The 26,319-nt window shown below is 38.1% G+C and overlaps 4 protein-coding genes and 1 non-coding gene across 13 annotated transcripts; 2 read left to right on the top strand and 3 right to left on the bottom strand.

The window, feature by feature from the left end:
• On the bottom strand, positions 1 to 3,495 carry LOC116776247 (ecdysone oxidase-like). Of its 2 annotated transcripts, none has more exons than XM_061521352.1 (4): positions 3,337 to 3,495; positions 2,154 to 2,291; positions 1,797 to 1,930; positions 1 to 1,719 (listed from the first exon to the last, which is right to left on the bottom strand). In XM_061521352.1, exons 2-4 carry the CDS (start codon positions 2,287 to 2,289, stop codon positions 130 to 132), a joined length of 1,860 nt encoding a protein of 619 aa, XP_061377336.1. In that variant the 5' UTR covers positions 2,290 to 2,291; positions 3,337 to 3,495; the 3' UTR covers positions 1 to 129. The 2 variants fall into 2 exon arrangements, with proteins under 2 accessions (XP_061377336.1, XP_061377337.1); XM_061521353.1 differs by lacking the exon at positions 3,337 to 3,495 and adding an exon at positions 2,995 to 3,282.
• A 460-nt stretch (positions 3,496 to 3,955) lies between these two features.
• On the top strand, positions 3,956 to 5,052 carry LOC116776213 (oxidized purine nucleoside triphosphate hydrolase-like). Its single transcript, XM_032669347.2, has one exon. It carries the CDS (start codon positions 4,178 to 4,180, stop codon positions 4,703 to 4,705), a length of 528 nt encoding a protein of 175 aa, XP_032525238.1. The 5' UTR covers positions 3,956 to 4,177; the 3' UTR covers positions 4,706 to 5,052.
• A 211-nt stretch (positions 5,053 to 5,263) lies between these two features.
• LOC116774880 (nuclear pore complex protein Nup85) lies at positions 5,264 to 10,480 on the bottom strand. The gene is made up of 9 exons (XM_032667663.2): positions 10,305 to 10,480; positions 9,534 to 10,235; positions 9,265 to 9,384; positions 8,660 to 8,869; positions 8,052 to 8,161; positions 7,350 to 7,564; positions 6,992 to 7,216; positions 6,742 to 6,841; positions 5,264 to 5,915 (listed from the first exon to the last, which is right to left on the bottom strand). The coding sequence occupies exons 1-9, from the start codon at positions 10,377 to 10,379 to the stop codon at positions 5,714 to 5,716; spliced, it is 1,959 nt and encodes a 652-aa protein (XP_032523554.2). The 5' UTR covers positions 10,380 to 10,480; the 3' UTR covers positions 5,264 to 5,713.
• On the bottom strand, positions 9,041 to 9,112 carry Trnam-cau (transfer RNA methionine (anticodon CAU)). Its single transcript has one exon. It is a non-coding gene; the product is annotated as a tRNA-Met (tRNA).
• A 526-nt stretch (positions 10,481 to 11,006) lies between the features above and the next one.
• LOC116771912 (epsin-1) lies at positions 11,007 to 26,305 on the top strand. 8 transcript variants are annotated; one of them, XM_032663940.2, is made up of 12 exons: positions 11,007 to 11,135; positions 16,823 to 16,912; positions 18,422 to 18,713; positions 19,230 to 19,402; positions 19,838 to 20,034; positions 22,068 to 22,239; positions 22,309 to 22,347; positions 22,763 to 22,870; positions 23,324 to 23,432; positions 23,799 to 23,974; positions 24,220 to 24,465; positions 24,812 to 26,305. In XM_032663940.2, exons 2-11 carry the CDS (start codon positions 16,823 to 16,825, stop codon positions 24,457 to 24,459), a joined length of 1,596 nt encoding a protein of 531 aa, XP_032519831.2. In that variant the 5' UTR covers positions 11,007 to 11,135; the 3' UTR covers positions 24,460 to 24,465; positions 24,812 to 26,305. The 8 variants fall into 8 exon arrangements, with proteins under 8 accessions (XP_032519831.2, XP_061377358.1, XP_061377356.1 ...); XM_061521374.1 differs by lacking the exon at positions 11,007 to 11,135 and adding an exon at positions 11,219 to 11,434 and having other exon boundaries at positions 19,838 to 19,980; XM_061521372.1 differs by lacking the exon at positions 11,007 to 11,135 and adding an exon at positions 11,219 to 11,434 and having other exon boundaries at positions 24,817 to 26,305.
• The last annotated feature ends 14 nt before the right edge of the window (positions 26,306 to 26,319 follow it).

Raw genomic sequence — 26,319 nt, 5'->3', positions numbered from 1 at the left:
TAATTAATATTTTAGGCATAAATATAGTATTTTACATAAATAAAAAATCTCTATTACACCGCCGACGATATTTAAATATGTAATTAGACTTATATGTAAATAAAACGAACCAAATAAATAAATTATAATTTATAACTCGTCATTCGCGTATTTGCTTTGATATTGCAGTTTTATGAACGCAGAAGCTCTTTCTGCGATCATCATGGTCGGAGCGTTAGTATTAACGCTTGTTATAGTTGGCATTATACTAGCGTCGACGACTCTCAAGTTTTTCACTCCTAACACCCTCAACCTACTATCCACTACACTGCTAGCGTCTCCAGGCTTGCCCATCTTCGAGGTGCCCACAGGATGATATACATTGTACGTCAAAGCCCTGGCCATACACTCCCAATAATCATCAGATTTAAATTTAAAATCATCACAGTCCTTAAAATAGATTCTTTCAACCTTCGCGTCTACATTTCTTAATGCTTCTGTGTTCACAATTTCCGTAACTTTTTTTAAACCCTTTATGAATGTATCCATGTCTCGTCGATCACTGAAATATTTTGGGTATATACGTGGATGATCGAAGGGATTAGTTGAACGCAATAAAATGTCACCCTTTGAAAATGGTCGGCATAGAGATACAAAAAATATTATCATTTCACTCTCAACGTTCATTTTCGCAAATTGTTCGCAAATCTCATCCTTGTAGTTCATGACATTTTTACACATAGAATAGATGTAGGTAGTATTTGGAACAAAGTAATTATGATCGATTTGTATATCCGGGAGTTGCTTATGACCTGTGACTGAAAGAAAAGCATTAATATTAGGTTGATCATAGTTAGTTGAGTGTGGACCTGACTGCTCTAGTAAGTATTGCAGTGTGGCTTTTTGCCAATAATCTTGAGATTTTGCCTTCGCTCCTGTATTAATCCTCACCGGTATTGGAATTCTAACATGATCCTGCAGATTCTTGCCGACTGGTAAGTCAGAAACGACTTTGATGTCCAAACTCTCCAAATGTTCTTTTGGTCCTATACCAGAGGACATGAGTAAAACTGGAGTGTTTATTGTTCCAGCGCTCACAATTATCTCTTTTGTAGTATAATACTGCGCTGTTTTCTTGTCTGGCAAAGAAACCTTTACGCCAATTGCTTTAGAGTCTTGAAAAATAATTTTTGTAGCAAATGTATTTTTGAGAATGTATAAATTTTTACGTTCTTTGATTACGTTTAAAAAAGCAGTTGCAGTGCTCACTCGTTTCCCTTTGTGATGACCGCCCCTTATCTTACCGACACCCATTTGAGTTGGTCCATTCAGGTCATCCAAGTAATCGAGACCCATTTCCAAGTAGGCCTCCGTCAGTTTATCAGCTATATCCGTATGTGTGAAATTCAATTGATCAACTACAAACTCCCCATTCGTGCCGTGATTATTTAAAAGTTCTGGATTATTAAGAATATAGGGATCGATAATTTTTTCACTTTTCCTAAAATATTTCTTTATGGTAAGATAGTCCCAACCGTCATCGACGTTCCAAGATTGATAGTCCCCGGGACTGCCCGTCATGTGCAGCATTCCATTGATTGATCCCGTGCCACCCAGCATCCTGCCTCGAGGCCAGAAAGACCGTCCATCAACGCAGGCCCTATTCGACATCGCATCTCTCTCCGTATAATATTGCCACACCTGGTCACTCCTATGTGTCGCTCCGGAGAAATTCGGAATCTGAATAGTTTATATAAATCATTGTAAAATAAGAAACTATTACCGTTATTATAACTCTCAACAATAAAGTCGCTCACAATACTCTCCAAAGGCGGATTGTCGCCGGCCTCAAGGAGTAAAACCTTCCAATCATCAGCTTGTGTCAAACGATTCGCTAAGATTGATCCAGCTGTCCCGGAACCGATAATAATGAAATCGAATTGATCACCATCTACAACAGTATTAATAAATCAACATAATATTACTTTTCTTTTAAATCTTTGTCATTTCATCACGTGTCATCACGTTTAAGTTTTAAAAATAATAAAATAGCGCGCAGTAATTCGAAAATATTAGTTTCATTTAAAAGAATACTGGCGAAAGTCTGAGATCTCATCGTCATTGTTATTGTTTAAAAGTTACGTATCATGTATGATTGTTACTTTATAAATCACCTTTAACGCGATGGCTATGGTCTTCCGGCCAGGGTTCCGTGATGAGACACTGGAGGGTCGATATATAAGATATTAAAGCAGTGAAAGCAGCCCCCGCCGGTGACGTGGCAGGCACACATGGACTTAGACTCGTCATCACTGGAAATTTAATAAATTCACTATTCAATTATGGCATAAATACAATTTCCTTCTGTTGCTGAATGAGTACAATAACCACATTAAAGTTATCGAACTGTATGTTAATTGTAAAGCAACTAAATAAACGAAACAGTGAACAAACAATCAACAATCCAATCGCAACTTTTGACAATCGTACCCACAAAACTTTTAAATTTTTACAATTGGTTATAACATCGCTTCTCTAAAAAACCAGTTCAATGATGTTGTTTCTGTGTATAACTTTGCCAGAGTTTATAAAAAAACATAACGAGAATGTTTGCATTTAAATTGTTTAATGAATGGAAACAAAAAGTAACTTCACCGACATATAAATCAAGCCGACTCAGCCAAATTTATAAATCATGCATGTCAAAATTTTTGAATTGAATTTTAAGAAATAATTATCTTCACTCTTTTATTTAGAAGTTTAGCTGAAGTCCTGTTTCTTATTATTAGTTCAAATCGACTCAATTGAAAGTGTAAAGATTAAAAAAAATCAAAATGTAAACAAATATATTAAAGCATAAAACAGCGTCTTAAATAATTGGATCTAATGGCGTGCACTCTTTACAAACCTCAAACAAATCATGGCAAATATCTTTAATAAAGCCGTTATATAAAAAAGTGCCTACTAAATGCAGGTTTATCATATAAATAAGACACAGTATATATAAAATATGACCTTTACAAAACTCAGAACAGTAGTAAATAACAGCTTGTGGTTAAATAAGAGAATAGTATTCATCAAATTATAATCGAAATTATAGTAATTCAAGCAAACACATCCAAATTATTTCCAGCGATCGATAACCTCAGACAGAAATTAGATAAGATAATAAGAATTAGCATTGGATGACAGAAATTTATGATAATTGTGTAGGTACAGACAAACATTATTAAATAATATTATTAATTTAGTACGCTTTCTATAACAAACAAGACATTATCGACTGCTTCGAAAATTGTAAAGGGACATAATTTTAAGTAGTCTAGACAATTTAATCTAACAACACTTCTAATTCACCAATTTGCTTGTACAAATTCTCCACCTCTTAGATTGGAATGTCTTGACCGCATAGCAATTACATACTGGACGTGCGATTTCAATTACATGAAATGGAACTGCAGAGCCAAGAATCTGTTAACATGGTAATGTGCCCCAATTGCATTGTAGATATTAAACATAAATAATAGTGTATGATATAATTATCTCAGCTATATAATTAGTATAGTTTCCTTAAACTATCAATGATAAATCACAAGAAAATTAAATATCATTTAAAAATCCAACTCTTTATTATAGTGAAATCTTCTTGAAATATAGTATCACAAATGAAATATAAAATTTTCACAGGCCTATAAAGCATAACAAAAATAAAAAGAATCAAAACGTTAATGTTCACTGAAAAAGAATATTGAAAGAAGTAACTGACTTCAGTAAATAAAGTATCTGTGATAGCAACTATTTTGAATAGGGACTATACAAAAAAATTAATTTTATTTAAGTTATAACACAATTAAGGTAAAATTTATTATAACGTTTATACATCATTTAGGAATAACTATAAATTCTTTAAATATTTTAAAGGACTTCCAAGAATGCACCGAATACTTTGTCATTACTATCTGTCATCCGTGTTTGAATTTGATCGAACGTCATGTAAGTTAACGAGTGTTTGAATTTAATGTTTATATTTTGTACTTTAAGCTTTAAAAGCACATTTGCACGGCGAATTAGTATTATGAATCTCAATTAAAAGCTATCGATGTAATAATTTTTTATAAATATCATAATTCATCTAAGCTTTGACGGCGAAGAGATTTCATTCATTGTTTTTAATATTAAGCAAAGCAGTTTTAAAAAAATGGTCTTAAAGAAGATTTATACTCTTGTGTTTTTACGAAATGAAAAGAAGATTTTATTAGGATTGAAAAAACGTGGTTTTGGGATTAACAAATGGAACGGTTTTGGCGGCAAGGTGGAACAAAACGAATCTGTTATAGAGGCCGCGATAAGAGAAATGAAAGAAGAATGCTGTGTAACTGTTAAGAAAGATGATTTGAAGAGTGTCGGACAATTAGAATTTACTTTCGAAGGGGACCCAGTTATGATGGACGTTCGAGTGTTCTCAGGAGTTGTTTATTATGGAACCCCTACTGAAACTGAGGAAATGGCGCCGAAATGGTTTACGTACGACAGTATCCCTTTCGATGACATGTGGCCAGATGACAGACTGTGGTTCCCTTACATGTTAAATAACAAACTGTTCTATGGCAAATTTCATTACAAAGATTTAGACACAATATCGAACTATGATATTCGAGAACTCAAATCAATGGATTCATTCTACGCTTCTAGAGAACAGAATATTTCTCCGAAAGAAAAAAATTAAATGGGAAAATTAATTACTCTATTTTGTTCCTTTATTATTTGTCTTAATTATTGTGATATTAGAAGTTGATATTCAAATCTTCAAGTTAGTCACCTACTGTTTATACCTAAAATAAGATTTCAAAATGGGTTTGACTCGGTTGAAAAAATCTCATTCGTAGTTTATCAACTTTCATAACATGCTTTAGATAAAAGTTCAAGTGATCTTCATAGAATTAAGATTAATACAAATAACATAGTTTTTTTGCTGCTTCTGTTTGAACCACCTTTCTCTAAATTATTTCTTGTTATACAACCTTGGTCTTATATTTATTATTATGTAAGGGCATTAAAGTTATAATTTATGAATGTTACTTTATTTTGCATCCCTTTTTGACATCAAGTCAACGGATTTAACATAAAAAAAGTATTTATATTGAATTTTTACACAAAAATACATTCAAAAATTTTCCCAGTTCATTAAATATATATTTTTTTGTATCAATAAAACAACTACAAAGCATCAACTTACCAACACTGTACTAGGAACATTCTAGATATGGGAATAAACACACCATCGCACTTACAAAAAATTTTATTAAGAAGGGCTTAAACCTAAAAATAGTTTTGATCAATATTACAATTTGGCAGTTCAAGTTACATTGGACTCGGCTCCACAAGCAAGATTCAAAAACTCATTTTGTTCACATTGTACTGAATAAACATAAGATAAGCAATTTTACAGTTCTTCTTTTCTTCCAAAAAAATTCTTTCCAACATCCTAAACTTACATTACTCAGTTTCATTGTGTTACTGTTCTGGGCACAAACGCCTGTATAAAATCTGTTATCAAAACAAATGACTGACGGAAGGATTGTGTTCAGTGACAAGACATTCAACATGTTACACTCAATACATTTAAATGAAATAAATTAATTTATATCAAATCGAGCAATACTTGATTATTCTAGCATCCTAATCACATGTATCAAAGGGTAAATAATAAAAATCAAGTGAGGTATTTACAAGTCTATTCATCTCCGACATCAACGAGGACCGTCCTTGCCAGGTTCCGTGCCAGGGCCAGTCTCAATAAGTCCGCTTTCTCTTTACTGAGGCAGGTGGAACGTAACTCCAGACACAACATTATATCATACGTGTCTTCTGATGATATCACCGGCTCCTCTGTCTCTAGGAGCGGGAGTGTGTCCAGGAGGAGGGTAGACCAGAAACTGGGATTAAATATAAAACATTAATATTTCAAAATAGCTATAAAATATATTTTATTAATTTTAACTAAATTATTTTCTCTTTCCATGTGTAATTCAGTTCTGTTAGCTGTAACTCAACCTTGTTAGTAGTATAGGTATTATCTGTTTATATGAGGATCTCTTCAATTAAATTTTTCTTATAATTTTTATCAACGCTAATACATTACTAAAGTCATATAAAACCAATTCTTGCATTTTTAACTATTATATTATATATTTATTTTGCTTAGTTTATATAGCATCTTTTTAGAATAACTAAGGCACTTAAACCTATCATGCAGGGGCACGTTCACACATATAATGAGACATGACTTCTTAAAACACAACACATGCACAAGCTTTTACACACACAAACAAATGTTTTGCATACAACAAGGGTTTTGTATGGAGAATAAGCAGCGAGTAGTTCTGCTCACGGTCACATTGGCTGAAGGCGGCGCTAGTAGCGACTGGTCAATAATGTTTCTGTTTGTTTTCGATAGATGGCGCTTTTGTTAATTAGAGCAAATCACGAATCATATAAAACGGTACTGTGAACTGTGAAGAAGCTCCCTGACTGTTATTTGGGTTAATATAATTAAGAAGATAATAACGTAAGTTTTACTTTTTTATGCGAAGCCTGCAGGGCATGCACTACCTATTTGAATGTACGGTTTACACTGAGCATGTGTAATTGGTCTTCAGTAAGTTGCGATAATCAATTATTTTGAACTTAATTTATGAAATACTCATTCAGTTAGTATGAAAACGATTGAATCAATATTATTTTTTACTGCAGAATACTTACTATTCTGGTGCTATATTTGAGGTGATGAGGGATACGAGCAATTTTGCCGCTTTTTTGAATTCTCTGCTTTTGTATAGTCTGTGGAAATCACAGTACTTGCCTGAAAAAAATAATAGCGACGTTTAAATAAGAATACCACATAGAGGTATAACAACGAATGTTAGTGTGGCCTGAGACATACATATAACAATTTCTTTGTATGACATATTTAGAATGGGTATATGTATTGTTATCAATGTGTTATTTATACCAAGGAGCAGCAGTGTGTCGTCTACGAGCAGGGCAGGTCCAGCAGTGAGGAGTAGGTCAGCAGCTGGCAGTGGCCTACCAGCGCAGTGTGCGCGGAGAGCTGCGTGTGCCGCCCGGGAGCACTGCGGCCCACTGCGAGCCCTCGCCCCCCACGCTAGGGCTCCACCCGTCCGTTCAGCCCCGCCTGACAGGTGCCGTGTGCTCATACACGCACTTACTGACTGAACTAGGGATGGATAAAGAATAAACATTTTAATTTTGACTTGACTTAAGATAATTGTCTGTAGGGCATGAACCTTATACTTCAAGAATAATAGAATTTTGCAATAAATAATATATATGTTCTGTTCTATACTAACCGACTCCCAGCAGCCCATACTTCTTGGCCTCGGCGGTGATTCTCATTGCTTTGGCCTCCGTCTGCACGGGCATCCTCTCCAGCATGAGCTCAGCCCTCCTCACACCCTCGGGGGTCCCGCATAGATACGACAAGCCCACTGACCATAAGGACTTATGTTCCATGAGCAGCGAGCCATACTCCAGAATCAAGCTGTCTCGCAGCCGTGACGTCACACTGGAAATGATTATAACCTATTGTTCTAATACTTGCAATAATACAGGAAGCGTATTATAAAGTTTAATTTCTGAATTAATTCCTTGCAATGTCAATGTTACGAAACTTGTTACTCGTGTATTAAGTGTGAGATTTTCATTTAATTGTGCCGCATATGGATATAATGTATCACATGTACTGACAGACTATTCTCAATAAATATCCACAGTAAGTCAATTCTATACATGTTAAAATAACTAGTATTTATCAGTGGCTCCGTCACTTGTCTTCGGTGTTTTTTTTCTGAGAACAATTACGATGCCCGTCAGCGCCATCTACCGGTTATTTCACATAATTTCCCACTACATGCAAGAATTATTTTGTGTTCCTCGCAAAACCACTCGGAATTGTTTATTATAGCCTTATTTTTATCCCAAACTGTTAATATGTGCTGTGAGCGAGCGACCCACTTCCATGCTACTTTTCTATGTAAACTGTGTTATCTCACTCGGCCTGGTGTATGTCTAGTATCCGCAGCTTGCCGCAGTGGTGCAACATGTCCGTGAGGTGCGCGGCGAACCAGTTGTTGTCCGATATCTGCTGGACCTCACGGATCACCTGGAACAGATAGATGGATGTCGTCACACCGGATGTCACACCACATGAAGGAAATATATGTATTTGCAGGTGATTCCTATGTAGTAAATATATCTCTGTCATTCTATTATTCGACTTAATATATGTTTATATTTGGCGATGGGTTTTTTTAATTAGATATGTCGCTCGTTTGTTTTGCATTTCATAGACAACTAATAAGTGGTTGAATATTAACACTGGGAAGAACGTATGACAGATTCGGGAATAACATATCTGATACAGATTTTGATAAAATTTTGGTCATGAGAATCGAAAAATTTATATTTTATATATTTTCTTCTTGGAACCAAAATTTTAACGATTTTAATGAAAAACAAGTGATTGATCTAACATCCAAATCAATTCCGTATATTAGACCAAACGCGTATACTTTGATTCCTTTTTTATTTAATATTGTTAGCATAACACAGGGTTATCCAGCTCATTGGCCAATCAGAGTCAAGCTTATAACTCGTGTACCTGATGGAGGTCACCGTCGAGTAAGGCTCGTACGATCTGTTCCAGGGGTCCCCGGGTGTGTGTGAAGGCGGCACACGCAGCCGCCGCCGCGCTTAGTTCCCCGCGGCGAGTCCACGGAGCGGTCCACAACACCCAGCCTCCGACCAGGTCGAACCACGAGCTGAACTTCACGGACACACACTCGAAGGCCGACCTCTCACCGCACATCAGCTGCGAGATGCCACATTGTAGGATGGGGACAGAGATACATTAGTAGTGATATATAAACATGTAAGCCGCAAATATTTTATATAATAAATAAAATGGAAAATAAAATATACTGATACAATTCCACAAACGATGAGACAAAGGTCATAAAATAAAAAAATGAAAAAAAGATTTTAGCAGAGCGTGGTTTCGATCCACGGACCTCTGGGTTATGGGCCCAGCACGCTTCCACTGCGCCACTCTGCTACGTGAGACGAACGCGAAATTAACTATCTATTTATGTTAGATACAAGAGAGACAACATCAACCAATTGTATGATACTTTTCTTCTTAAATGAACAGTTTACGATAACAATTATTAAGATACTTCAATTATATAGTCCATATGTACAACTCACTCTCATAACCAGCTCCAGCTGAGGATCTTGCAGCAGTTTGCTGTTCAACTTAGATCTACACTCCGCCTGCCAATGCTTCCATGATATTGTGAACTCACCGGTTGATATTCCACCGTAGACCTAGAACATTCATAATAGACTAAAGTTTCCAAGATCGACTCATATTATATTGAACACTTGCTCCCTTTCAAAACTGGTTATGAACTCCGCATCATTTTACAGATACCAGAAACTTAGACTATTGTGTTGCACCTTGTGTCCATACTTACACTATAAACGGGCATACTCCTTAATGAATTGTCAATAAGCTTAAATTCATTAGAATCAGCGGCCGAATGTAATTTTAGCAGTGCTCTCGCCACATCAACCCTGCCTTGGACAATCATCACAATAACTGTATCCCAATAATCCTTATGGTCTTCTGAACCGACCTCACAGGACTCCAACAGCAGTGCAGCCGTCTGCTCAGTGCAAGGAAAATGGAAACGCACCCATTCTAACAGAAAAGGCAATACAACTTCACCAGGAATTATATCAATATACAAAATCTCACACAGGTGCCAAATACATTCTATAGAGTAGAATATTGTTAGGTATGATAGATATGTATTCTTGTTGATGCCCTCTTTCTCTCTGTTGGCCGCCTCTTGCAAACTTTCGATACAGACGCGTATAATAGACCGGTATTGGCGCGAAAGCTTGAGAAAGTCTACTTGGTTATCTGTTGTTTTGGACGTTTCAGATATTTTCTGAACAGACAGGTACGTTCCATTGGCTTCGTTTACAAGCTTGCGTAAGATCGGGGTAAAGAGCACGACTTCTTGACGAATATTCAGAATTTTATCATCTGTTTTATTTCTAGATTCGTCTGTTGTTTTGTTAACAATTTGGCTTCTTGGGTATACAGTGAACTGGTTTCCGCGTCTCCAAACACAACCAATACGTTTTTGGAAGCATTTGTCGGGTAATTCCTGAAAATGGACTTTTATAATTTTAAATATCCCAAACATAACCTAATGATTGAATAAATAATAACTTACAAATGTTTTTACATGTTTCTTTGAAGCCTCATCGCTCACGAGGGATGTGTTTTGGAAAAAGCTTGAGAAATTCATAATTACAGTACTAAAATACCTTAACTAGAAACAAACTTAAATGTAAATACAGAAAGCATTAACTCATAACCGTCTACATTTAAGTTGCCACTTTCTGTCAGTGTCACATAAGATCAAATGAAAATTGAAAAGTCAACATATTTTTTTTATATAAACAAGTAAAAACATGTTAAGATTATTATACGTGCTTGTATTACTTATAACAAAATACACCTATTTTATTTATACAATACCATTATGTATAAAGTGATTTATAAGAGCTTAATTATTTTATGCCGATACTCATAATTCATTTTTGATGTAACGGTTTTATATATCTATTAAATAAAATAGACTTAAATAAGATAAAAAAAAATTAAAAATCGATTTATGCATTATATATTTAAATTTTACTGATAATAACATGTCCTCGACATCAGTACTAGTACGCTATGGAAAAGAATATTCATAGTATTGTACCAATGAATTCTAGGTATATAGACTTTTAAAAATATCATTTGAAAAGTTTCAAATAACTAAAATTAAAAAAATAATTTGTAAAAAAATATTACTTTTCTTTTATTATCTTAAATTGAACAGATTTCTAAAATCATATTTTATAACTTTTAATATAATTAACAGGTAATTTATCATATTGCAATAACTCATGCTAAGTGTGAAGGATTTGCAAAAGGGAGACGACAGAAGGAACGCAAATTAATAGTTCACGAGAAGGAAAATAGCCCCAATTTTATTAAGAAAACTGTAAAAATAAAGGTAGATTAATTTAATAACCTCAATACTACACACTTTGTGAAAATTCAACTCTGTATGTCATATTTTGAATCTAGTTTGACCGGATATCGTGTTGGAGGACATGTTGATTTGTCATGAATAAGGTGATTTTGTCAAATCGTCAAAAAGTGTTTTGTTTAGATAGAATTTGTACAAAATTATTTAGTTAAACGACTGTTTTGGTGTCGTGCATCGTGATAATAATATAATGCGTGATATATGTTTATTTCCATAAGTCTGAATTCGGGAATCAAATTTTGTAGGTCCATCGAATATATTTGGTAAGTGTTGCGTTAACTTCCCTGTCACCGAGTGTTTAACTATATTATTGCTGTTCGAGACAGATAAGCGTTACTTCGACTTGTCGGTCGACCGTACTCTTGTGTGCGACCTGTATTTAACGGAATAAAGTTCGTCCTCAGTGGACGTGTTCGCGGTGAGGAAGTTGAATTTAGGCCGTGATTATCTGCTTAGTCTATTTGTTTGTATTCGCTGGTTGTTAGTGACGTCACGAGGGGAAAACTAAAAATCATTGTCTCGATAAAGTTTATCAACAATTGATAGCTGCAGTGAATTAGATTGGTTGGAGAAAACTGTGAAAAAATCGCTATTCCAGAATAAACAGTGCTTTAAGTGTGAGTGTTTTACATAAGTCATATTACATTTGTGTAAGTAGTAATATTCATGTTGGTTTCACTTTTTGTTCAAGGGCATTGACCTGTTATAATCGGCAATAAATCAAAAAATTTATAATTTCCAAAATAATTTTAAATGCATTAACCATATCTATAAAATAGTGATAAATGTTAAATTATGTACACATTACAAGGTCTGTCATGTGACGGTGACTGAGTCTTCAGTTGCTTGTTTAAAGACTTATCATTTTGAATTTAATTTTAATTCATGTAATTTAAGTATTATTTATATCAATCATTAATTCAAAGTCTCATTCTCATGAACCTTGAACAAATTTGAAACAATTTTCTTTTTCCATAATGTCAAGACAATAATGTACTCGGATCAAAGAATGTAAAGAACATATCAATATTTATTTATCATTAAGACAGCTTTGTGTCCGTTGATAAAAATTAGAGTAACAACCTCCGACTTTATGACAATACAAAGGATTGTACAACAAAACATGTTTATCACCTTCAAAATTAGATCTCTAGATAAAGAAACTGACAAATAATATAAGATATATATATATATATATATATATATATGAATATTATTATGTTTTGGAGTCTCTGTATGTAATAAAAGTCTGTAACAATGATCAGACGTTCCTCAGCGAGGAGGAAGTAGATCTTTTCCTGTATGCAACACTTTTATTCATGAGTTTTTAGCGGCCATGGAGACATCACAACATTTCCTCGTTCATAACATTGTTATAAGCAGTTTATTGTATTACAAAGTCTAATTTAAATTATCTATATTTGCAATTGCATATTTATCTTTGAATGACGATCGTCTTGACATTAAAATTCCTTTGCATTAACAAGACTGATGCTTTTGTTAATGTACCAAAATATTTAATTTATACAGTTTTTTTTTTTTTTTGTTAAGAATCCACTAATAAATTTTTTCTGTTTCAAAAAATAGTGATATATTTTAAAATACTGTTTTCCATAAATTTAGATTGTTGTTATATGAATTATAAATAGTTTAATGTGAACTTTCTACTATCCTACAGCTTTATGTTTAGAATTTAAAAAAAAGAAAAGTTATCAGTTTCAGCTAGGACTTAAAAAAAAAAAATGTAACATTTAATGATAAATAAACATATTTTTTTATTATTAAAAGATCATTAAACTGAATCAATGATTGTGTGCTGATAGCTTTACTTATCTGCGACTTCTTAACATTATCTGTGACGTCGTGAGTAATATTTAAGTGGTTTTATAATTATATATTAATTATATGTTGGAGTAATGAAATCATTAATGAATATGAACACAAAGTAACGATTTTTATATATCGTTTGTCAATTGTTATGGATCGCGTCAAACAGTTCCTATACAGATCGTCGTATGGTGTCATTGAACCGTCGTTTTGTGTCCGATTATTGCTTGCTTGTCTCTATGGAGAATGTTATCAGATAGATTTTATTAAAAAGTTTTATACATATGTATGAAAAATAAAGTTATTTAGGATATATTTTTCAATTTAAGCGTAATAAATATACATGGTCGATTTAGAAGATTGTAGTTCAGTTAGTTCGTGCGCATTAATTTTGCTTCAAATTAAACTTTTATGTAACGGTTCTAAAGAAAAATTAACGGTGAATGCTGGAATGTTCGTTCTTATGTAATTATTTTTAATTTTATACGACATACGATTATATACGTAGCCTTTATGGCTGTATGGTTTAAGTCTTTACGGCTCTAGGACGAATGTAAACTAATCGAACTGTCACTACACTTACGGTTTATATTCAACTACGGTGATGTGATCGGAAAAGTAGGGACCATTACCGTAACGCACCTCACTTACACCTTAGTGGGAATCTCGAACTAGGATCTATACCATATAAAAGTATGACTTTGCTACAAAAATTTTAAATCAGTCGAAAACTAAGTTAATAATAGTACATACAAAACGGTACAGATATAGGCGAGGTGTTTATAGCATGTATCAGACCGTCGGAGTAAACAAACTAGTACTTTCTTAGTCTTCTAATTTTAACTCACTCAGATATATTAATTCTATACATTATTATTTATTATTGTTAGTTGTAACTCACATTATTTTTAGTATTGGAAATTCTTGAGTTATATACGGTCGAAGAGTAGGGAAATAAAATTGTATGTGCTGTAGCGAAAGACCTGATATCAGTGTTTACTTTCTATAACTGTATTTTAAGAGAAGACGCTTGTTCGGAGACGCGTTCTTTAAAAATATACCAGAATTAATTTGTTATTTTTCGTCGGTCAAACTTCGTATATGCGGATGTCTGCACGTTTGTTACTGCATGACACGTAAACCTCTGTATGGATACGATAGGAACTTTAAAATAATATATGTATGTTATATTACATGTAAATATTTACATTTAAAGATACTTTATTCGTTCCCCTTTAAACCCAATTGAAAAATAAACTCGGAGGAATTTGATATTCAACAGTTCAAAATTATTTCAAATGTTTAGGGTGAAAACATACATTTTAAAGATAACATTCCGTTGGTGAAAAAATTCGCATACTATCGATATTTAAAGGATAATATATTATACAAGCTATTTCTATAAGAAAAAAATGTTCATCCTCCTTGTCATTAGCAGCCCTTCTGTTTTAATATTACGGTTTTTTCTAGTTAGTTTGTTTTAATGTTATGATACCTCCTCAGACAAACATACACCTTTTGATGACGTCACAGTCGGTTGACACTCGAGTTGAAGATCACATCGAACTTATAATTGATTCGTGATTACACTGGCGACTGTTTGTAGAGTATAAAGTTAAATTATAACTGACAGATAAACAGAAATAACTCACTTGTTATAATTTCGGGTTAATTTTAACTAATTTATGTCCTCGGTAACATATGGTTGACTGTATGTGCATGTTGTAAGGGTTCACCTGTAACATATGTCTGGAAATTCCTAATGATATTTTACATATATGTATGTACATTTCTTTTAGTCGGACGTAGTCAGCCATCATCCGATTATTTTGTTATTTTTTTCGTTCTGATATCCCTTATCTATTATCGTTCATTGTTTAAAATTGATAAAACTGTCAAGGTGTTGTGTACATGCAATAGATTTAATTACGCTAATAATAACATTTATAATATTTTGCATATTTTATATATATAAGGATAAAAAAAAAAATTTTGAATAATTTCATCTTTTAAAAATATTATACTTATATTTTAAGTCGGCAAGAAAAGAAGGTTTAGACTTAAGGGCGTTTTATATGCGGGCGATGTCGCGGGCTAACGGCTAGTTTATAATATTTTTTTTTTGTAATTGGCTAAGAGGGCTGCTTTATATATTTGATTAGAGCTGTCGTCACTCGACGCCCACCTCAAGTTCAAACCCGGGACATTCGGAGTACAACCAGCGTGGTGGGTGGTCGCCTCGCAAACTTCATATTGCTAACTTTTAAAAAGAAACTTGCTCGCGTGGTGTCTGTGTCTTTAGACTTATTTTATAACTCTCCTCAAAATGGCGTTCTTGTAAGTTTTTTTAAAGATAATAAATTTTATATATATATATTAAGTAACCACAACATATTCTATAACTTCTGTTTCCGCACGCTTAACTTTATTATTAATTATTTTATCAAAATATCTGTAACATATTATGAGTATTTGTACGCAGTGTATCATAGTAGCAATTTCCATCATTAAACTGAACGGAGGCAGGTCCTTGTTAATCAGTCACGTATTTACTTCTACACTAACATGTGCCAAGATTTACAACCGAAATACTTGGAACTGTCCGTGTTAACGAGAACGATGAAAACTGGTTGTAAAGATACTGGATTCAATTTACTTATATATAAAAAGGATTTCTTGTTTACATCCGACCTATCCTACACGTTTGCTTCGGACAATTTTGATTATTTGAATATCCTCCTTTAACCGACTGTGTCTGTTTTCCCCGGAGTGAGGTCAAGGTGATCCACGTCAGTCAAGGACAGATGTTTCACTGACCTCAAACTGACACACGACACTGAATAGCAAAAAATAGTTAGAAAAGATTTTAAGTTTTTATATTAAAATTAACATATTTTTTTTGTATATATAATAAGGTCTCTTAAATAGTTTTAATAATATATAAGTGTATATAAACGTATCAAGTTTCATGTGTGTAGGTCCCTCGCATCACCTCCACGTATTCATTACATTAAACAGCCCTAATGTGTTTCAAGGAATCTCTCTAATCTATTTAATGTTCGACGGACTGTGAAGTGAAACCCCGGCGACACAAGTCCGGCTTCAATATCGATTTGTTATTAACATCTCTAATTATATCTCCGCTACCTTACGTACGTGTCTCGGACGTCTTATAGCGAAATAATGGAGGATTAATATTTGACATACGAAGGATTATATATATACATATGTATTGCTCCTTCAAATAACAGCCTTGAGATTTTGTGACAGACAAACAAAATTTATATTATATACCTTTATATACATCATTCTTCTGTACGTGTGTATGTCACTGACCTCTTCCTAATTCTTTTCTTTAAAATGAAATCGTTTTGACACACATTATACGTAACTCACACAAAATACTTTTTGAATTCCACTGATCCTTAACAGTGTCAGGTCAATACCACCTCACCACCACCTCAGTATGTAAAACACGAGTTAGTTTATATAGACTCGGTATCTCTGTATTGACGAATCACGACATTGTCATAGGCTACAGGCTCTGTTAGTCGACTTGAAAACATATTCATGTCATGATTATTTTAGGTATTTTATCCACGAGTCAAAACTTCATTTAATTACCGTTACACGTTAAGTTTGGTGTCAACTGTCAGGTGACCTTAACATTGTGAAGCACCTTGACATATTATTTAATACTTTCTATTATTGATTTTTCTATGGACTTTATATTATTTTGTATATATAGCTATATATTGATGGATCCACGTCACTTCCTCTATGGCGTAAACTATATCTTTACGTGTGTTGCGCGTGTGTTCTAGATGCCCCGGTCCCGGGACGAGATGCAAGTAAACGTGGCGGGCCTTAGGAGAAATATTAAAAACCTCGCGCACAACTACTCTGATGCCCAGGTAAGGTGCGACGTGACCCAGGGTCACTTAAAACTGACCAATAAGTTTGGATTGGTGCTAAAACCGACGTGACAGCCTTTTACATTTATGATTTTGTTTTCATATAGACTAAACCTCTAGCGATTTCTAGAATTCATTACTCATAACTCGTAAGATATGAACAATGTCTCGAATAAAATGAATGCAACGAATTAATTGAACTGTTTTACAACACACGCTTAGCACGGGGATAACGTCACACTATATACGCAGCGTTAATAGTTTGTCATTCAGATGTTGTACTGACACACGATTGTATTGACGTAGGTTAACGTGAAACGGGACACTGTTTGTATTAAGTTTGACGTATATATAGATTGTTATTTTAATAAGATACAGACATAATATTATGCGAATGATTCACTTTAAAGCCGAAATGTTCAGATAATATCAGAGATAAAATATTTGTTCCGATAACTAAGTAAAAATTAATATAGATAGAAAAAAAACCGGTTCTCTGTATTAATAGTGGTCCTAGTAATGTATTGGTAATAGATATTAATTGTATTGATGATTAATGTAATGTATTCATCTTAGATTCTTGATACGAAGGAAAAAAAAAAATATTCTTCCTTAACACTTCCGCCGCTGACTCTAAAGGAAGCGTTTAAAGTACAAGGTCCGTGCCCACATCACAGATAGCTGAGGAAATACATCGCACGGTACAGGGAAATACAGACAGTTATCGTTATTGACGAGTGATCATCACGATACGAGAATATTATGGAAATAAGATGTACTCGGATATGGGCCAGCTTAAAATATAGCGAACTAATATTAAACTATTTGATTTGGAGCTAAAACTAACTGTAATGTTTGTGTTATAGAAGTTAATCGTCGTCAAACCCAAAACTTAAAAGATATTCGCTGGGTTATTCTTATTACTAAGACACCCGACGCCTTAATGACTAATACGCTTACCGAAAGTTTACTTAGAACCTACATACGGAGCGTTAATAGTGTGTGATTCATAATTTTTCACAAATTGTAGAATCAAAAAGTTTTTGCACTCTTTCAAAACGGAAAACGTTAGGTACGTAGTGTGACGAAGACCTATGTTCACATACAGAGTGACCAATACTGGTTCAAGCGGTCGACCTTCCAGTTAATACTATGATCGCCTAGGAATGAGTTAAAAGTCGTGTGTTCAGATGTAGCAGAGCATGTTTTATATTTACTAGTCTACAAGATGAGCATCAATGTGTCGAAACTCCCTCTGCCCCCTGACTAGCCTCAGCTGAACTCTTATCCGAGCGATCGATATATTTTGTATCAGATGTTTTATCTATTTAACCTACTTAACCAAAGGCAGTTCCATGTTTTATAGCCATGACTCTGACCTTTTTAAGTTCATAATTTAAAAAATTATAAAATTTCATATAAACCGCACGATATGACGTAGTTTGTTTATAAAAATAGTATTCATTGAATTTGTTAGGTTCCAGTAAATATGATGAGTGTTACTCGTAGGTAAAAGTGCGCGAGGCGACATCGAACGACCCATGGGGCCCGTCCAGCACGCTGATGGCGGAGATCGCCGACCTCACGTACAACGTGATGGCGTTCACGGAGATCATGCAGATGATCTGGAAGAGGCTCAACGACCACGGCAAGAACTGGAGGCACGTGTACAAGGCGCTGGTGCTCATGGAGTACCTCATCAAGACCGGCAGCGAGAAGGTCGCCATGCAGTGCAAGGAGAACATCTTCGCCATCCACACGCTGCAGGACTTCCAGTACATGGAGGAGGGCAAGGACCAAGGTGCGACTCTCACACTACACACGCACGCTATTTTATTATATTTATGTGAATGTTTACCGAGGGTTCCCTTACTTCAGTTTTGTGTCATGTGTGTACAGCCAATAATTCCGTCCGTCCGTTATCATCGTGACCGTCACCGCCGCGTCGTTAGTTGTTACATGTCTTGTCATTATATTCAGCACACAACACTAGCGTCATTATCATTTAATGCGACTCACATATTTTTGTAATAAACTTTAATTCCGTGTATTTATTCCATTTCATTAATAATGTTGTATTTTAACGCGTTTCTAACTTTCTCTTCGTGACTAATTTTTGACTTGAACTTGTCGTACTTTCATATTTCGGTATCAAAAACAAAAAAATAATAATTTGCAAGAACTGAACCTGCGCCTTCTTGGTTGTCGCTCCCAGTCACTTTTCCAACTAAGCTGACGCGTCTGGGCTTTAATATTAAAATTTCTATAATTAATATTCCATTCTTCTCCTATAATAGTGTAAATGCTGTTATTCCAGGTTTAAACGTACGGGAGAAGGCCAAGCAGCTGGTGAACCTGCTGAAGGATGAGGAGCGCCTGAAGAACGAGCGAGCCCGCGCCCTAAAGGCCAAGCAGCGGTTCGCACAGAGCGCCAGCGCCTTCGGCAGTGACGGAGCCCTGGACACGCCCACCAGCCCCACCTACCCAGCGGTAATGTACCACCAGCTGTGACCCGCGACCCTGTCCCTCTGATATACTAACATAGCAAGAAAATACACACCACTAAACTCAAAATGATCATTAAAATGACTGTATTTTTAGGTAAAAGTTAAATTTAATTATATAAGTCTTGCAGAAAAAACCTATGACATCGAACACAGCATTAATTGGTGCTGAATACTACGTATTTTAGAAAAGCGATGTTAAAGTACTGTTGTCTTGTGTGTATATGTCACTACAAAACTATTTGTTACGTGTCACAAAATTTTACCTCAATTCCGCTCACATTCCTCGAATGACTATTGATTTGCCCCAGTTTATTTACTTCATATTGATTTCAGATTATTTGCTAACATGGACCTTTAAAAATGTTTATCTATAAGAATATACCCGCGCATGATATGTCATTATGTGTATTATATCCAGTTGCGGTCGAGCGAGGCTACCGAGTGGTCGGGTCGGGACAGCGAGCTGGCGCGTCCGCTCACGGCCGGCGAGGAGGAGCTGCAGCTGCAACTGGCGCTGGCCATGTCCCGCGAGGAGGCGGAGCGCGAGGAAAGACGCAGGAGGTCCGACGACGTGCGTCTGCAGCTCGCCATCAGCCAGTCGCAGAACGACTTCCAGTCAGTCATCACACCAGTACATGCCATGACCACCTACAGATTAACACGACTACCCACAGACTATCATGACCACCTACAAATTAACACGACTACCCACAGACTATCATGACCACCTACAGACTAACACGACTACCCACAGACTATCATGACCACTTACAGACTATCACGACTACCTACAGACTATAATGATTACCTACAGACTACTATGACCAGATAATGAGATCTAAGACTTTTGCGAGTATTCATTTAAATGATACTAATATTTTCAGATTACTTCGCGTATTTTATTATTTTTAAAAAACTATATACTTCCGACGTTTCGGTTACTTTGCAGCAAACGTGATCACGGGCGGGCGAGGTGTGAATGTGAGATTTCGGGAGTTTTTAGTTTTTAAAAATTATAAAATATGCGTAGTAATCCGAATATTACGAGATTCATTCACATACAAACTATCACGACCACATACAAAGTATCACGACCACATACAAACTATCACGACCACATACAATCTATCACGACCACATACAAACTATCACGACCACATACAAAGTATCACGACCACATACAAACTATCACGACCACATACAAACTATCACGACCACATACAAAGTATCACGACCACATACAAACTATCACGACCACATACAATCTATCACGACCACATACAAACTATCACGACCACATACAAACTATCACGACCACATACAAAGTATCACGACCACATACAAACTATCACGACCACATACAAACTATCACGACCACATACAAACTATCACGACCACATACAATCTATCACGACCACATACAAACTATCACGACCACATACAAAGTATCACGACCACATACAAAGTATCACGACCACATACAAAGTATCACGACCACATACAAAGTATCACGACCACATACAAACTATCATGACCACATACAAACTATCACGACCACATACAAACTATCACGACCACATACAAAGTATCACGACCACATACAAACTATCATGACCACATACAAACTATCACGACCACATACAAACTATCACGACCACATACAAACTATCACGACCACATACAAAGTATCACGACCACATACAAACTATCACGACCACATACAAACTATCACGACCACATACAAAGTATCACGACCACATACAAACTATCACGACCACATACAAAGTATCACGACCACATACAAACTATCACGAACACATACAATTCACTGATCACCAACAGTCAATGACTACTGGACTGTCCACCATCATACATGTAGCAAACTAAGCCAATCATCTCCCGCCTGTATTGCGAACAAACAAGGTCCCGCGATGAGGTTTGGCTCTCTCGGAGGATGACGGCTTGGCTCTATCAATTTAAGTCCTTAACTAAAAGACCGGGCAGATCTCAGGCCACCCCCAAACACATGAATCCTAAGCTTTCCTGTATTTCCTATTATAACCAAAACCACTCGTGAACAACTCAAATAATACAGAATACAATATATATATATACACACATTTGGTTGGTTACTACTATAACAAGAACATCAAGCTTAAACAACTTCATTCAGTCAACACTTATAAATGCATCAGCACCCAGTCTGTGACGTATCAGATAAAGCCTTTAATGAACATTTCTTGGAAGCACTAATACTAGTATTATGTAACAAATGTCGAATCCTCCCTCCTCCTAATTCCCCTCCCCCTCCCTGCAGCCTGGAAAGTCTCCTGAGATCCCGAGCCTTCAGTCAGCTGCTCCCCCGAGTGTTGCCGAGTCCTCGCTGCTGGTTCCTCGGTTGCATGGAGTGCTTCCAACAGAATGTAATTCAGTGCGTTCCCTCATCTCGATGCATGTTCGTTAGTACTCCCCTCGCTGGCCGCTTGTACTGTGTGCATGTTTAAAGTACTGAGTGTCGTCGTATGAGGCGCCGTCGGCTGAACGACTCTGAACGGCTGAAGTTATGACGAGCGCTGTTTGAAGTTTAATACTTTATTTTAAGTCTATATTGTTATTAGGCTAACCTCACTGTGATGCTCGTGTTCCAGGACTCCGCCCCCCGAGAAGAAGGAGCACTCTCAGTCCCAGTCGCACCTGTTGGACCTGTTGGATGTGAACCTGTCTCCGGCGGCCCCCGGCGCCCCCGCCCCCGCGGCCGTCCCCGGGGCGCCGCTGGACCCCTGGGGTCTCCCCTCGCCCCCTCTCCCCGCGCCCCGGCCGGTACTAGTTACATTATTATGTAAAATGTGTCTGTATGTGTGTATGTAACTGATGGTATCTTCTGACCAGCCCATGCGTTTGGATTTCCCTCCGGCCGTGGATCAAATGGTGAGAGCTGTTCTGTGTGTGGCTCACATGCGACGCTGAAGCACATTCATAGTTATAATGTAGCCATGAGTGGAGGGGAGTGACCGGTGGTCTATAACACTCACCTGCCGGCTCGAGGTCTGCTAACTAAGTGTGTCATATAACAAGCTCGGAACTCATCACACACAGTCTATTATTAAATCTGTGTTTGTGTGTGTCTGTGTTGCTAGACAATATTCTTTCGAAGCTAAACTTAACCCTCACTAATAATACCGAGATATATTTAACTAGATTCGTTTTCATGTAACACTTGCTATCGGGACGCTAACGGCATTATGTCTCATAACGACAGCGAAATAATGTCCAGTCGCATGGCCATTACTTGTGAGGTATAAAGACCACTACAGTCATGGCTAAAAACTTGAAAACGTTCCAGGAGACGTCTCCGGACGCGTGGTCGACTGTGACGAGCCCCTCCCGGGACCCCTGGGCCCCCGCCGCCGCCCCGCCCGCTCCCGCTGACCCCTGGGCGCCTCTAGCACAGGTACTCGACGTGTGGTATATGACCATGAGTATTGATTAGTAAAAAATGCAACACGTCCGCACTCGTTGATTACTTTATAGGTGCTAAACATTACATTAGACACATGCACCGGGCGAGTGTGCTTACTGTGCGAGGGCTCGTGTGCGAGAGCGGTTCGTTTGATACTCTGTCGCTGTTGGCGGCTATATTCTTAGTCACTCGGAGAATGACTGCTTTCATGATATATTTTCGACGGTCGCGACACATTGCTTACTTGCCGTACAGTGACCTGAACACGTTTTAAATATTTCAGTTCTGACCGGTGACTATATTTTACTTTTTATATTCGAAATTAGAAATTGTAAACCGCACAGTGACCCCGCTGTCGGTCAGCAGAGATAATAGTAGGGAGTTGTGTGTGACGTGCGCATTGTGTGTGCGGCTGAGACTAACGATGTGTCCCGTTGGCGGCAGAGCAAGTCGCCGGTGTCGGTGCTGTCGTCGCCGTCCTCCGAGCTGGAGCAGTTCGACGCGCTGTCGCAGAGGACCAAGACCGACGACCCCTTCGACCTCACCGGCCTAGGTACGCCTTGCACTATGATGCTAACAGTTGAAGGGTCGGCACTTAATAGTCAGGTGGACCAGAGTAACGTGGTCTTGGAGTTACTGTACATAAATCACTCATTAAAAGCCGGCCCTCATATCTTATAGTGAAGTTGAATTGAAATAGTAAATTATGGCGACTGTATTTAATGTGAAGTAACGGACGGCCGGTTGTCGTTAAGAGAGAGTTTGGAAAGTACCGAGGAGGTCGGCTTCATGACACGAGTCGATATAAATACGTTATGAATTATGAGGAACCAGCGTCTTGAGGAATGTATCAGCAGTGGGGAGAGCAGTTAGATTAATGTGTGTGTCAAGGGTTTGTTATCCTAAGTGTGCTCCCCAGGTAACGGGCTGACCCCGGTGCCGGTGTCTCCGCCGTCGACGGGCGCCATCAAGAAATCCCCCTCGGCCTTCCTCGGGGAGAACTCATCGCTGGTGAACCTGGAGAGACTGCTGCATCCCGCACCCGCCGACCCCGCGCCCAACCCCTTCGCCCCCGACCCCAGGCCTCCGCCCCCGGTAAACGACCTATTATATCATCTCGCGTGCACGGATAGGAACAGTTTGATAGTGGATTTGCTTTCTGATGACGCACAGGGAAAGTAGATTATGGGTTCACTTTAACTGTCATGTAACGCTTCTATCGCTCGCCCCGCGACAGCGGATGCTGTATGAGAAGCCGGACGTCCGATGGAATTTAAAAATATGTAAAATAATACAAGTAGTTTTAGTTTAATAATATTTAATGAATGCCTCATGTGAAGGCCAAGCTGTCCATCAACGAGATCAAGCAGCAGCAGATGGGCTTGAACCCGGCGGTGAACTACAGCTCGCTGCCGCCCTTCGCGATGGCCGCGCCCGCGCCGCTGGTGCAGCCCATGGCGGCGCCCATGTCCGTGGGCGGCGTGGGAGCCCTGGACCCGTGGGCGCCGGCGCCGGTCCGCTCGCAGTCCCCGTGGTCACCTCCGGCCACGAGACACACGCCCAACCCCTTCCTCTCCTAGCCGCAGGTTCATTCATCGTCTATACACGTTTGTTTTACTTAAACTATAAAAAGGCAGTTTGTAATATTTTGATTCCGGGGTTCAGGCTATGTTCAATATAGCGTGTGTGTCGAATCCTCGCGAGGAGGGGGGGGAGCGCTAAGACAGGAGGGAACCGACACAAACAGAAATATTAAGCTGGGAGCTGTAATAACGAGAGAGCACTTTGTTTCTGTTATATTTATTATTTTGCGACATCATATATTAACGGACACGAGACGTCGCTTGTATCGTGTCTTTCACTTCCTTCATTGTGTATGTTTTGTTTATTCCAATGTTTGATGTGACCTAAGCAATGTGTCCGTCTGTGCAGCACAGTCCCCGGCGGGCGCTCCGGAGATGACGTCACACGTCCCCCTCCACACGGTGTAACGCCGCGCAGACAAGACAACTTTACAAATATTTCTTTTATATCGACGGTATCCAGAACAATCCATGAGTCATATTGATCCCATGTCGTGCTAACACAGTGTGGGCACGGCCGGCGACGCGTTCCGAAATACTATATCATTATATTATATATATATTATAATTCCTCGACCGCCGGCCGCGTCGCTCGGTGTATCACGGCGGCGTGCGGCGCCGCGAGAGAATTAAATACAGTATTATATTAAATGTGTTGTTTCTGAACGCGTCCGGCGACTTAGAGTAGGAGGTAGGACCTAGAGAGGAGACGGCGGGCGACGGCCGTGTGGCCCACGGAAGGTGATACGAAGATATTGATAGCCATCATCGTATGACTACTCATAGGGCGACGGAGCGTCTCCCGCTCGTCCGGTGACGGCTGTTTAGGAATTTAAAAGGAATTAAAATAGTTTTAACTGCAGGGTTTCTATACTGCAAGTATTCTGGACAGAGAAATATTACGAGAGGGGGCCGGCTGTTAGGTAGGTAGGTTCCTTCGAACGACTAACGTGTCCTAAATATTTGCACTATACAGACCCGGTCGGTCCCCGAGACGGTTACGGTCAGCGGAGTGTATATCGTGCCTTAGGTAACATGTGTGTGTGACGGACCGCGGCTGAACGCACTCGACCGTCGCCGCCCGCGGCGTGTCGGCGGGAGATTCGAATTTGGAACTGTCATATGACAGACGACGCGGTCGAGTGCGTCCGCAGCCGGGACGGGCGAGGCCGTGGTGTGATGTTACTATAATATAAGTGGAGAGTAGTGGACAGTAGGAGGGGGGCGGCTCGGCTCGGCCGCACGTCGTGCGCGGGCCCTCGGACCTTCCTCTCATTGTATCGATGAGAGGCTTCGGGTGTTTGTACTCGTATACGACGCGGATCCGCGCACGACGCGACCCGGCCGCCGGGACGTCCGGCGAACCTGCCTTGCCTCGACACCAATCTATTGTATATTTATACCTTTTATTGAATATTGCATTATTTGCATTCGTTTTTTGAACCGAGCATCCCGCACCGCTCCCCGGAGCGCTGCGCTCTCCCTCGAAGGTTTACACGAGGGGCGAGGCGCGGACGGATACAAGTCATTCCGTGTCACGCGGCCAGCGCACGGCGCGGGGTCGCTCGTCACACCAGACGTATTTTGTTCTGTCACGTCTTCGCCGTGTTCCACGGAATGAACAGCCTGTCCGTCCCCGACCCCAGGCCCCGGACATGTCTCGCTTGTGGTATATTTCTAGCGGACTTATTAATGTATTTCGTTGATCGTGGTGTAGATAAATTATTTTAATATATTTTGACCAATAAGATGCATCGACGCTGATAACAATGTCACTTAGCTAGGGAAGAACTGTAAAGATTAATGTAACTATTTAATTAAAATATATAAGTTTTTCAACAAAGCCTGGTTTCTCTT

Source organism: Danaus plexippus, chromosome 8, assembly GCF_018135715.1.
Source record: "Danaus plexippus chromosome 8, MEX_DaPlex, whole genome shotgun sequence".
Lineage (NCBI taxonomy): Eukaryota > Metazoa > Arthropoda > Insecta > Lepidoptera > Nymphalidae > Danaus > Danaus plexippus.
The sequence above is the reverse complement of the archived record's forward strand: the minus strand, read 5'-3'. Positions and strand labels throughout refer to the sequence as shown.